The sequence below is a fragment of the Cantharellus anzutake genome, assembly GCF_015039405.1.
Source record: "Cantharellus anzutake strain C23 chromosome Unknown EI90scaffold_40, whole genome shotgun sequence".
Classification (NCBI taxonomy): Eukaryota; Fungi; Basidiomycota; class Agaricomycetes; order Cantharellales; family Hydnaceae; genus Cantharellus; species Cantharellus anzutake.
Genome location: NW_024066990.1, coordinates 665,862 through 679,074, shown reverse-complemented (window position 1 = coordinate 679,074; position 13,213 = coordinate 665,862). Strand labels below are relative to the sequence as shown.

The 13,213-nt window shown below is 48.7% G+C and overlaps 3 protein-coding genes across 3 annotated transcripts; 2 read left to right on the top strand and 1 right to left on the bottom strand.

Annotated features, from left to right (window-relative positions):
* Positions 1 to 106: 106 nt before the first annotated feature.
* EI90DRAFT_3146311 (uncharacterized protein) lies at positions 107 to 2,791 on the bottom strand (the record flags this gene model as incomplete). The annotated part of the gene is made up of 12 exons (XM_039065400.1): positions 107 to 183; positions 245 to 315; positions 378 to 400; positions 463 to 622; positions 680 to 707; positions 762 to 834; positions 901 to 985; positions 1,053 to 1,330; positions 1,392 to 1,866; positions 1,977 to 2,210; positions 2,266 to 2,423; positions 2,480 to 2,791. The coding sequence occupies 12 exons, from the start codon at positions 2,789 to 2,791 to the stop codon at positions 107 to 109; spliced, it is 1,974 nt and encodes a 657-aa protein (XP_038913675.1).
* A 972-nt stretch (positions 2,792 to 3,763) lies between these two features.
* EI90DRAFT_1771697 (uncharacterized protein) lies at positions 3,764 to 5,164 on the top strand. Its single transcript, XM_039052185.1, has 6 exons — positions 3,764 to 3,839; positions 3,899 to 4,229; positions 4,305 to 4,393; positions 4,455 to 4,602; positions 4,662 to 4,686; positions 4,750 to 5,164. Exons 2-6 carry the CDS (start codon positions 4,180 to 4,182, stop codon positions 5,041 to 5,043), a joined length of 606 nt encoding a protein of 201 aa, XP_038913674.1. The 5' UTR covers positions 3,764 to 3,839; positions 3,899 to 4,179; the 3' UTR covers positions 5,044 to 5,164.
* A 448-nt stretch (positions 5,165 to 5,612) lies between these two features.
* EI90DRAFT_3018102 (uncharacterized protein) lies at positions 5,613 to 7,056 on the top strand (the record flags this gene model as incomplete). The annotated part of the gene is made up of 5 exons (XM_039057188.1): positions 5,613 to 5,648; positions 5,702 to 5,912; positions 6,034 to 6,183; positions 6,299 to 6,315; positions 6,733 to 7,056. 5 exons carry the CDS (start codon positions 5,613 to 5,615, stop codon positions 7,054 to 7,056), a joined length of 738 nt encoding a protein of 245 aa, XP_038913673.1.
* Positions 7,057 to 13,213: the final 6,157 nt, after the last annotated feature.

Genomic DNA, 13,213 nt, shown 5'->3' with positions numbered 1-13,213 from the left:
TGTACCAACTAGGAAGTGTTCTGGACGACGTACACAAAGTCCCTACAGTCCGTGCCGAAGAACCACCCCAGAATCAGATCGCGGCCATCGATAAAAACGCAGTATCTTACCAGAGAGCCTGCGGAGTATGCACAATGTCGGGCGTATAAGGAAACCGGTATGGAGCACGATCGCTGCGGAAGGCTGCATTCCGCCCGGGAGGTTAACACTCTCATTATGTGATGTCCGGAGAGATGAGATTTACCGATAGGTGTATTCTGATCTTTCCAGCTATAGGCCGTTCTCCAGTTGATCCGAATATCACCATTGATGATCCTACAAATGGTGGAGATACATTAGGAATGAGTGCATCATCATGCTGTTGCGCTTCCACTTACAAGTCAGGGGGTGCCTGAGGATTCTGATGAAAGGGTTAGTGTCGTGACCCACGCCCTATAGGCTTGTTTTTGTCTGGACACTCACAGTCTTCACGCCTGCGGTCAATAACTCCGAATTAAGGTCGGGCCAATCAAGCACTTGGTTGCCGGCCATACCCTTATACTCCATTGGCTCGCCGGGTTTGCCACCAAAGACAACCATCTTAACGTTGTGACGCTCGCGCATGACAGTTGTGAACTGTGCACTGGAGGATATATAATAAGTGAATTGTTCCAGTTTCTACCAAGCAGATCGAACAAACCATGTAGAGGCACAATTCCCATTTCCGACTTGATGACGTTTTGTGAATCCACTTGATAGAGATGAAGGTTCGACGAACTTACCAATGACGATATTTTCAGCCTTGAAATAAGGTTTGGGCGGTAAGGCAACCTTGAATGGCGTACAAGAATTATCCTAGTGCCAAGTTAAGCGGGGAAGTTAGGACTTCAACGCGATGCACAACTTTGCTAACGAACTCACGAGAATGCGCTGACCAACAGGCTCACGCAAACCGTTGACCTGGTGGGAGACGGGAGGCTCCATGTAGTTGTATGTTTTCGGAAGGCTAGAGGCAGGGTGGCATCAATATGCCTCAGGCCTACCCATGAAAAAAGAGTATTAAAATAACCTACGGTGTACCGTTGAGGAACGCGTAGTTATCAGGTGCATAGAATGATATCGACGCGTTAACGCCCCGTTTGATATCGGCAGCGACCACGACTCGAGCAAGGTCATTAGCACGGTGGGATGTCGTAAATCCTCCATAGCCAAAGCTGCTTCCAACAAGAGCAAGATGGAGATATTCCCCAAGGCAAACGTAGCCTCCTCCATTATTGGACACGTCGATGATAAGCTTGGTGACTTTGGCGGCCCGGAATTTCGAAAGAGAGTCAATAACGTCCTGTTGGAACTAGCATCCAAAGTAAATCTTGAGCTGCGCATGGAATGGTGGGACGGAGTGGGTGTGTCACCTGAACAAAGCCCCTTGGTTCGAATGACCCCACCATCATGACACCAACGCCCGGCTTATCTGGCAAAATATAGCTCTTCAAAACACCAGTCCCAGCTTGCAGAGGAGCAGTGGGCCACTGTGGTGCTGGAAGCCCCACACCGGACGGCCGACCAATATCCATGGGTTCCTTCTTTGCACCAACCATCTTCAGCACCCTCCTGGCCACGATTGAGTCATGATCCTCGATTTTCACGAACCCCTGCTGAGTTTCGGCGTCGGACGGGTAATAAGACTGACCGTTCGTAGTCGCAGTGACAGCACAGTTGGCCTTCCAGTAGGATGCTGAATCAGTGAAGGTACCAGAGTTGATGTAGGCAGCGCGGTAGGGGAACTTGACCGTCTCGACTCTGGCAGAATTGACACGGATGAGCTTGAATTCAAGGGATGTCAGAGTAGGAAAGAAAGGTCCCGCAAGATCGCCTAAACGCTGAGACCTAAATGTGTATATTAATCGAACGCAAATGGACACACGAGGCGATGACATATGGTGGGCATATTTGATCAGGAACACAATCGATGTAACGCGAAATCAATTGATACTTGCCAGGAATTTGAGGCGATCCTGTAGCCCGAAAACACTGAATTGACTCGGATCCCGTGGTCGAGGTAATTGCCACTGACGGTGGATGCGATGTGGTCAATGTAGGAGTATGCAGGCATACCACCAATCTCGAGAACCTTGGCGCCAGCGTATCTCTTCCAATCGAAATTTATGGAATCGTAGTAAGATGTGAAGAGAGCGCCAAGTTGGCTGATGAAAGCTACTGTGTCTGGAGCACTGCAGAGAAAATGAGCAGAACCGGGAGAGGAGTTAGGCAACTTTGATGTCATACATGTAAACATTCTGCACGCCGTCCACAGAAAGCGAGACGACAGGGGCGGGGATTATGTTCTGAAACGAAGCCCAATAGCAGAAAGGGAGCCAAAGAGTATGCCCATCGTTCAGCCTGTTGATAGTGTCAAAGAGATCCTTGTTGAAGTCATAGTCGGTCTGAAAGAGAGTGACCGGTCAGTAAAGGACGCTGAATCCACGGACGAGGCACGTACGGGATACTTGGTGGCTTTTATCCTCGCTAACTCAGAGCGGAGATTGACGGAGCTCTCCTGGAACGGAGGTGGGCTGTGGATTTGCTCAGCCTCGAACGTGAAGAAGTCCAACGCACCGCTGACGACAGCTAGGACATTTTTTTTGAGCGTTTCATTATAAGGGAAAGAGCGCATGCAAGCTAGAGCGTCAGCAGGAGCGACATAAGAGTGTCCAGCGATTTTGACACAAGGATCTTGATGAACGCCGTGAACTGATGACGCGCCGGACAGCGTCACAGCGGCGAGGACAAATGAGAAGAGCACGACGAACATGGTTGAGGAGCTTGTTCGTAGCTCTCAAAGAAGCGTGGTAAGACCGCGACAGTCTTTTCCTACTTTGTGCATATATAGGACAGGTTGGAGAATAAAATGGGACATTCTGTGTAGTGCTCTGAAATACTTGACAATATAAATGTCATGCACGATTACGGCAAGAATGAATCTAGTCTTTCACTAATTTAGTGCTGTCAAGAGCCACTCTCGGGGAATGCCCTTCGTACCAAATTAGGTAACCAGATCTACTTACCACAAGCCTTTGTTTCCGATATCCTGACAACATTCAAGATCAGCAGGGTGTTGGTAAACATGTTCCTACACCAACCTTGATGGGGCTCCAAACCTTCTCCCAAGGAAATAGCCGACGGTCGGCTTTGCACCGAGTTCCCTGCTATTTATGTAGTTGCCATAGTTGTGAACGAATCCAATCTCTATTACCAACTACCAGAGACCTCTACCAAACGTAGTGCATGATGACATTGATAGCTGAGATAGACATTATGTAAGACAACCCTTTGAAATTTCAACCACATGACATTGACGGGTAAATACATATTACCGCGGAACACAGCAATATTCAGCCATTCCTGCTGCCACGACGTCGATCAAGTTTTGGCTTTCTCTTCTATGCAGATACGCGGAGCGTGTCAGCACAGCTCGGGCAAGATCCGGACCATCAGACTACCATCGTCTTGACAATTTACCTTTTTATTTGTGTTTTGTTTCAGCTCCCCGTCATCGCCTAAAATGAGAACAAAGTAGGAAGGTAGTTCAATGAGGCCAGCTCGTAAGTGAGCATCGCGAAAATAAATATTATCTCAGACCAAGGGGCACAGCGAAGAGCAAATGGCGTATCATGGGCAACAGTGAATGATCAGTTGCATTTCCTGACAATGGAAATGATTTATGCAGCAGACATACATAAATACATGCACATGTAACCGCACGCATCACCTCAACAACCCGCAGGGTCAATCCATCATACTCGAATTCTTCCTTTATGTACATAATACATAGAATTACAAATATTTCGAACAACCACAAGGTGCGCAAATTCAGTTGGGCCATGCCAAGGCAATATAATTTTAATCAATATATATATAGAGGACTTTGTGGCTGCTCACTGGGCCATATCGCGCGAGAGAATTCTTCACTCAGAATGTCGCGATTGGGCATTTATGTAAAACGTGAGGAGAGACGGGCATAGTTCAAAGCGAACCCTTCACCCAGCATGCTCAGGAGAGCAAGGAACGGTTTTTCACTTGAAGCCAGCGGAACTAGCCGCCGCACCTGACATGACTCATTCGTGGCCACCATGATTGCTCCGACACGCGTCGTTCTCCTATCTCCTGACCACTTCATTGTCAACGAACCCAAACGATAAAATGGATTTTAGAGATAGTCATTACGATATCATGTCGTTTCTGGAGCATCTGTAAGAGTTTTCGCGATACAGTTGAACACACCAGTGGTCCTTTCAATGCTAATGCAAGATCGACGCGCCATACAGTCAAAACCCCAGCCCTGGTCATCGCGACGATTTTGTGGACTCACTTCCTACAATCACAGAGGCAGAGTTAAGGACATCCGGTCATCAAGGCACTGTGATCTTCGCACTTGTGACCTTGGCTAGAGCGATAACGATGACGCGTCGTTCTAGACGATAGTTGCCCAATTTGTCAAGAGACATTCTTGTCGGTCATTGCGCTAGCGGAAATGGCTTACGCTATGGATAGTCCCGCAAACTCGCCTTACGAACTGGGTGTGACGAGGATCCCCTCATGTGGGCACTACTTTTGCAAGAAAGAGTGAGCCAAAGCTTCTCGAGTCGGTGTTCACTTTAATTCATATATCTCATCCTGCATAGTCTTGCTAAATGGATTATTTCTGCTGTAGGCCTCCTGCAATATCCCCCGGGAGCTACTAACTTCTCCCCTGTCATTTCATTGACACAGAAAAAAGACACCTGCCCGGCCTGCCGGACACAGATGGGCGTTCCACACCTACCCCAAGATCCATCTTTTGGTACAATCCAAACCGGTGGCCAATTTCCATTCTTTCCACCTGAAATTCAACAGCAGCTCGAACATGAAATAGCGCGTTTGAGAGATTCAGGTACTGCTGCGCCATTTGGTGGTGTGACCGATCTAGAAGCATTGGTTGGTGGCCGGTGGAATGATGATGATCTGGGAGGGACCGAAATAGAGTATGAAGAAACAGATCGAAACGAATTTCCTATGTATTCCTGAAGGATGCGCCTCACGCTAAGACCTTCCAAAGAACTCCCACATAAACATAAACTAACGTGAACGTGTACCTTTTTGCCTCTCCCATGTTGCTAGTTGCGAATTATCGAGGACGATCTTTGGCAGCCTGGCTTACCCCTTGCAATGAGGGTCACTTTTTATTTGCGTCGGTTCCGAATTCCCAAATCCTCTCATGGCAATATTTTAGTGCCTCAAGTGCTGCACATGAGACACGCCAGCGCAGTTTATTTCGCTTCGTGCGCAGTGATAATGAATGGTTGCGTCTCAACCCCTCGAGTCACTGTTCCTAGAGCTTCTTCAAATCGGTTCCATTCCCCAATCTGCACGTACCACCTCACGATATTATGTAAGTGGAAACTGGTGAAGTAGCTTCTTGATAGGCACGCTAAGGTCAAAGATATGGGCTTTTCATACCTCAATTGCATTCAGTGAAAAGCCCTCGCTTTGCGAAATTTGCCTCGGAAATAAGGAATACTATGCCATATAAACCGAACGCGCTGTTTTCACACAATTTGAGCATATTCTAGCATCAATGGAGACCTGTTCCGACAATGGATCCAGGGACGTCACCTCTTTTGAAGGAACAGGTCTCATGGATTCCGCCTCAATTCTCTCAACCAACGTTATCGACGTCTCATAGATTCTCAACCCCTTGATCTACAGTTCTCGCTCCTCTGCCTTCCATAGAGAAGTCCGTGGGTTCGGGGAGCTACACTGTCTTCCTTGGTACTGCAGCTCTTGCATATTATATACCCAAGTGACAATAGGAGTTTTGACACCACCAGCTGAGCCTTTCGCGGCGGTCGTACAGAAGGAACTTTTCATATTCCTGTCATCCTTGGGTGTTGGGCGTGGGCCTGCCTTGGCCTAAAACTAGCAGCACTTGCCTGCACCAACCTGACATAACGGCGGTCAGAGGAGACTACCTGGAAACTTGGGTAAATGCCTCTTCGGATTAAATTTCATGTGCAGTCAACACACGTATGGTGAAATCCGTGCAGCCGAGCATAACTTTGATCGCCTTCCACGCGTTGGAGATCTCGTTGATCACATTCATCAAAGGAAGGGAAGGTGTAGGACCCCCTTATACATCTGTTTTTACGTTGGGGTATTCCGCTTTAAGTAAGTCGAGGATCTTTGCGTAATCTGCTCCGATAGAGACTTGAAGCATCATATGACAACGGCTTGTCTTTATCCGTGCCCTTATTGTTCTGTGCATCAACGGTGGTTTCTTCAGGTTCGCTGCCTATGGTTGTAAGTCACCCGTCCGGTCAGGTTGGCAAGCGCCTACTCACTAGCTCTCCGCAGCGCAATCTTGATTATGGTTTCGATTCTTGTTTTCCCGGAATCTGTCAACTCCCACCGGTTCGCTCTTCACTCTTGCGAAAACGATCAGAACACAACCTTCCTTACTCAGCAAGTCCCCGATGAGCGAGGAATTCAGTGCATCCCAGTAATTGACACTCACCGCCTACTTTAGGGTATCACGAGCCGAAGCTGTTCTCTCCCCTCCCTCCAGGCATCTTTTCAGTCCCTTGACCACGACTTTTTCTTTTGGAAAAGTTTCGCCCGCGGATCTTAATCTCATCCAAGATCTTGCCAAAGGTTGACCGTACGTCACGCTAACGGGCTAGCATGTCATTATAAGATTATCGACCCTCTGCGGGATAGATTTCGGGCCGCCCAGGCGCCATCTCGGTCGCTGAGGACGTATCACAGCCTTCACTCCGAGGCTCACCCACTATATCCAGGGGCAGGGGGGGAGGGGCACCATCAGATGAACCCTTCACAATCCTCGAAAATCTCGATCTGTCTCCTGGGGCCTGCGTTCGGGCAACGAATGCTTGTACGATTTACAACCCGGCGAACGGACTGCTCTCCCAATCACGTTGGCTCGAACACACCCTCCGACGCAGTTGGCCTTTTGACTCCCTGGTTAGTCGTGTACAGCATCTCTTGCTACCAAAACAAACGAATCCACCACCCATTGGGTGACCAATATATACAGTCCGCTGTCTGATGGTCGGGAAATCCGCGAATGGATGACTAGAAGCCTGTGTCTTCGCTCTTGATTGGGTGATGGATTGGCTAAGCGGGCCATCAGCAGCAGATTCAATGTCATACCTCTGCTTTTCATGAAGAAGAGGGTTGTTTCACGTAACGATGGCAACGAAAACGCGCAGAAAATTAAAGGAACGTTTAGTAGAATTTCGTAAGACCCGAAGGTGCGTCAACTATTCTGCAATCCCGGTGCGCTGCCTCCTGGGAGCATTGTGGAAACGGTCGGTTCGTATATGCACTCAGTTTGGCGGGAGGGAACATATTCTTTGAGTGAAATGTGGGATCCTCAATATCAAGGCTACCCTCATTCCTACTAGTCATCATGTCCCCCCCCTCCTACCTTCAAAATAGTGCCGGATGGGCTCATGGTGCGTTCAAACGATAAAGATACTGGTATAGTTTCAACACTTCTCGATCTGATACCAGCATCAAAATGAGTCTGGCAAATGTGTTTCTCGCAGTCTGTTAAGTCGGCATTGTCTGATGGACTTCGATTTGGCAGCTATATGCTTGGACGATTTCAAGGAGAAACCCTTAGTTCGTATCTCGAATGACAGCCCTGGGATGATCATCTAACATATAAATAATCATGGTCGGTCTTTTATGAGATCTGATTGGCTCGGTTTACCCCGAAGCCATGTTTGGAACCTCTTTCATTGGCTGCTCCATCTTTTTTTTTTTTTTGGTGGAACCTTCGGTAGCTTTCGCGGGCGTAATGCCTGAAGGTTTGTAGGGAGGGCGGTGCCTTCCAGTAGTTGATGATTGGTGCCTCGGTGTGAGGGGAATTGCCACCACGGGGGAATGCGTTATCGCACTGGCGAGGATCGCTCCGTGTGGGGCTCCCGTGACCGCGGAGGGTCAGGTATACCCACTAAAACCCCGTTGCACTTTAGCCAATTCTCGGGGAGGCATAGTTCATTCTCCAGTGTACCGCTCCAGGTGTGTAGAACGAGCCATTCGGGTAGAGCTTTATTATGGTATTTTTTCTTGTTCGTGAGGGATCTGTCTTGGTTAAGTTTTTCATTCATGGCGGCTTTGAGGGAGTTTATGGCTTCGTTGTGCGAGATTTTAATTTCACCATTTGTGTCGTCGCTGAGGACTCTTTTACATCTTAGTTTCCATGTTTGCCAAGCGCATTCGAGGACGGCGATTCTGAAGAATCTAGTAGCACCGTGGTTTGTGATGCCGCTCCGGCTTTTAATTAAGGTTAGGGGGGCTGCCATTACATGGTGTATATCCATGGTATTGGGCCAGCGTATTCCTTTTGTTGTGCTCATGGATCTTATGGCGGCCCAAAGTTTAGGGCCTTGGTTGTGTGGGCACACAAAAACGACATGATTCATTGATTCAGGGACGTCGCATTTCGCGCATAGGCCGCGGTCTTCGTATCCAGGGATTGTACTCCAGTAGGGGCCGACTTTGTGGGCGCCGTGGACAAGTTTCCATACGAAGTTTCTAAGGCTGGGGTTCAGTTCATTCTTATTTCTTAAGATGGCGCGCCAGATTAAGTCGTTGTTTGGGGCCGGGCAGTCAAGGCTTTTCAGGGTGTCTCTGATGTGGTCAAGGTTCTTCGTTGATCTTTGACTTTTGTTGTGGTTGTTCTTTGCTGATTCTCGGATTATTAGTTTCGTGGCGGTTGCTTGGGTTAGGGCGCACAGTCTAGCGCCGTTCTGGGTGAAGGGGAGGCTGGTGATGGTGGGTTCGGCATTGGGGGGTTTTGTGGAGCCCGTTGCAGCGAGGTTATCAGCATTTTCGTTGCCTTCGCAGCCGTTGTGGCCTTTAATCCATTCGATGGAGACAATGCCGTTTCTTGTCCGGAGGGAGTTGATGGTGGTCTTTATAGCAAGGGGATGAGGGGATCCGATGAAGTTCTGGTCTTCCGCATTGTCCAGATCTATGGTTAGTGTATTCATGCACCATTTAGAATCAGTTTTGATGTGGAGTCTAGCTCTTCGGGGCGTCGTAGCGGCTGCGTGGTTTATTGCTAGGATTTCAGCAGTATTGTTTGTTTGGGGGAAGGTGCGGTTTACGGGGAGGCTGGCGTTGTTGGGGTTATCTGTACTGTACCACACTCCGTAGCCGGCGCTGGCATCGATTTCGCCGTTGCCAGTGCAGGACCCGTCTGTGTAGGCAACGATGTCAGTGCTGAGGTTCCTTGGGAGTCTCAGCGTGGGGGGATTTGTCTGGTTGAGTTCTTCGCGAAAGATGCGGAAATAGTCTGACGTATTGTTTTTCAGGTCGGGGAAGGTTTTGATGGTTTTGACGTTCAGCACGTCGCCTAGGGAGTGGGTTCCGGTGTTCTCGAGGGGGGGGACGGCATGGTAGGACCGATCGGGGGTTGACTTGGGGTTTCAGGTTCGAGATTATGTTTTCAGCGGCTTGGTAGCAGGTCTCAGGGTTTTTACAACCCATTGTACGGAATCTTGTGCAGGGGGGGCAGGAGCAAGATTTACTCCAGCGTCTGTGGAATGGATCGTCTAAAATGTTTGCCATGGTGAGGAGGTCACCTGTGCGGAAGCAGTCGTGGGTTTTTCTCAGACATTTTGCCGCGGGCGTGTTTTCTCTTGTTCTGACACGGTCTTTTCTTCCGATGTGGTGCCATGCTGGGAGATCGAGTCTGATGCTTAGAGGAAGGTTAATGTCATCGAGGGCTAGGTTATACTTGACTCCTGTGTTGAGTATGGCTTTGATTTCGTGTGGGAGGGTTCTGCTCGTGTATCGTTGCTTGATGAAGATTTGCTGGGTGAAGATGTCGGTTATTCGTGGGTCGCGGGACTCTTCGTCCCGGACGTGTTTCGAGAGTGAGGAGATGATTAACGCTTCTGCGGCGTCTGCAGCCGGTGATCTGTTGGGGGACCTGTCGAGGATTCTCTTTAGTTTTACAAGGTGGATCGCCTCGTTCCTCGCCTTGATGTTTAGGATGTTTCTTCCCCCTTCGCCAGGTGGGTTGTTTAGAGTTTTCATGCTGATTGGGGGGATTTGAGAATTCCAGATGAAGTTTTTTGTTAGGGTGCCGAGCTCTTTTTCAATTTTTTTTGGCATGCCCTGGGCGGAGGTGTGGAATTGGGTCATGCTGCCGATGACCATTTGGGTGATGTGTTTTCGTCCTTCGATAGTCGGGTAGGTTTTTTGCCAGTTTTTAAGACTAGTGCTGACTTTGGCCATGATGTCTGGCCATGGGTCAATCCCGCTTGGGTGGTTTCCACATTGTGCTCCTAGATATCTCGTGGTTTGTCCATCCTCGAGGATTAATATATCGTTGTGGAAGGGGCTGGTCGAGTTGGTGTTTAGATTTCTTGTGTTGAGTAGGGTTTTGCGATATGTTGGTGAGCCCACAGGGATGACTACGGATTTTTCATTGTTGAATTTTGCCCCGGAAGCTGTGCACCAGGTATTGAGGATACTCATTAGGCAGTCCACATTGTTGTCTTTTGAGAGGAAGACCGCGGCGTCGTCCGCAAAGAGGGAGACAATGACTCTTTGTGTGAGTGACAGGGTTTTAATTTCTAGGCCTCGTATTTTGTCTGATTCTCTTAACATTATTGATAGGGGCTCGATTGCTATGTTGAACAGGAGGCATGACAGTGGGTCACCTTGCCTTACACCTCTGTGTACAGGGAACTCGTTGCTGATTTCGCTGTTCAGGATTACGCGGGTTTTTGGTTCGGAGTACAGTGATTTTATGGTGTTGATTGTGGGGGCTGGGATTCCCATGGCCTCTAGAGTGCGCCAGAGATAGTCATGGCGTATTCTGTCATATGCTTTCTCCTGGTCAAGGGCAACAATCGCACCGTCTTGATTAATGATTTCACATAGGTCTATCATGCGGTTAACCAGGTCGATTTGGTCATGAATACTTCTGCCTTTTATGAAGGCAGCCTGGCATTTATTTATGAGGTTGGGGGCAATTGGGGCAATTTTATTCATGAGGGCTGTTGTCATAATTTTATATTCAGCATTTAGTACGGTTATCGGTCTGTAGTTTTCGATCTCTCTCCTGTCTTTTTTCTTGTACAGGGGGCATAGCCAGCCAGCTGTAAATTGAGGGGAGGATATGCCTCGCGTTTCGATATCATGAATTACATTGTGGAGGAGTTTAACTATGTCTACACGGCTTTCAGACTTAGCTAACCATCTTTTGTGGAGCCTTTTGTAGAGTTCGGTTGGGATTCCGTTAAGGCCTGGGGCCTTTCCATTTGGGGATTGTTTTAGGGTGGCACAGGTCTCATTGTAGCTGATGCTTGTTGACATGGGAATTGTTTGGGTTGAGGGGGCAGTGGTAATTTGCGAGAGGGACTCCGTGATGCAATTTTCCCTTTCAAGGGGGGAGGAGAGGTTGAGGTCTCTTGTTTGTACTGCATTGTAGTGTTCAGCAGCGATTTTGGCCATTTCGGAGGAGTTTGAGGTGTAGCAGGGGGGTCGGTGTGGGGAATGCGCAGTTCGGTTACTGTGTCACGTGGTTTTTTGTTTTTCCCCCATCTGCACCAGTATTTGTTTATTGACTCAGCAAATAGGCGTCTATTTGTGCTGGCTGAGGTTTTGTTGTTCCTATGGCGGGTCTTCTCGATTTCTTGGATCCTTTCAGTTAGGGCCATTATCTGGTATTGGGTTTCCTCCAGGTGGTGTGCATAACGGGGTGAGTTTAGATTTCTGATTGCTTTGTCTCTACGTTTCTCAAGGCATCTGAGGGTTGAGTTTAACTTGCCTGACTTAGTTTTAGCGAGTTTGTGTGCAAGAGATATGGTGGCCTGTGTGAACTGGAGGAATATATTTTGTATTCCACCATCATTTGGCAAGGGGAGACTGATCATGTTGGCAAGAGCATCAGATCCTAGTTTTTCAACTCTGATCAGGAACTCCTGGTCATTTATTAGGAAGTTTGGGATGGCCCATCTACCTTTGCTGATATGGGGTGTGCAGGGGTCATGGATATTGACCGAGATCAGCTGGTGGTCGGCGGTGGGGATTCCGGGGTTTTGGATGTTCCAAGTGAGTGCGCTGTTGGTTATTTCGTTTGTGGCATAGATTCTGTCAATTCTTGACATGTGGGTTCCAGATCTATGGCCGAAGGTGTAGTTTTTTGATGGTGGGGGGTTGGCCTTGCACCAGCCATCCTCTAGGTTGTGGAGGTATAGGAGTTCTTTGGGGGCCCTTACTGCGGTATCTGCATCTTCGTGTTGGGGGGTGCAGTCAATCACTTCCTCGATGATATTGAAGTCTCCTAGGATCATGTTGACTTGGAGGTTTTCGGTGAGTTCACTTAGGTTCTGCCAGAAAGCAGCACTTTCGGTACCTGTTCCTCTGACATTTGGGGCATATATAGCTAAGATTGTGATCTTTCTATCAGCAGGCCATTCAATTGTGGAGAGGAGAGCATGGTGTCAGGGCCCGGCCTCAGACTCAGAGGCTCCCTGACCTCAACCCCCATCTGGCCTGTCCTCACACTATGTGGGGTATGAGATGTATAGTAAAAGGAAAGATAATATATACACTTGCCTATGCGGGGTATGAGATGAGAAGAAGGGTAAAGGTCTCATCTCCCCGCATGGTTGCTATATAAAGGAATGGGTCACATGCCCACAACTATACAGCTCTTAGAGTTGTGTAGTGTGACCCGGAGGGAACATCCAGGTGGCAGTGCCCAGCAAGCGTGGGAATGTTCTGGGTGAGTTGCTTGCCCAGAACTGTGGCTGTGACCCGTGGGAACGTTCTGGGCGAGCTGCTCGCTCAGAAAGTTCCCACGCTATCCCGTGCGCGCGTGTACACAACACACAAAGGCAACAACAAGGCAACAGTCAAAGAATAAAAGGGGGTGAAGTAGGTGGGGAGTCCGGGGCACCCTAAGGCAGGGTGCTGAACCCTGACACATGGCCAGGGATGAGGTTGGTTGTTCCTGTTGCATTTTTCTTAATGATGTTTTTGTTAATGATGATTGCGACCCCAGCGGCTCTGGAGTGGGCTGGGTCAAAGGAGTGGAGGATTTGGAAGTCATCACTGTAGCAGTCGGATAGTTGGTCTTCCTGTGAGGAGTCAGTGTGAGTCTCAGAGATGCACATCACTGCGGTTTTGTCCTTCTTCATTTTGTCCATGA

What these genes read in the sequence shown, in the direction of transcription:
- EI90DRAFT_1771697 (XM_039052185.1), top strand. Translation starts at nt 4,180, where the DNA reads ATGGATTTTAGAGATAGTCATTACGATATCATGTCGTTTCTGGAGCAT. An exon ending in AAGGACATCCGGTCATCAAG is followed by an intron (nt 4,394 to 4,454) that starts GCACTGTGATCT and finishes GCGTCGTTCTAG; the next exon opens with ACGATAGTTGCCCAATTTGT. An exon ending in CACTACTTTTGCAAGAAAGA is followed by an intron (nt 4,603 to 4,661) that starts GTGAGCCAAAGC and finishes CATCCTGCATAG; the next exon opens with TCTTGCTAAATGGATTATTT.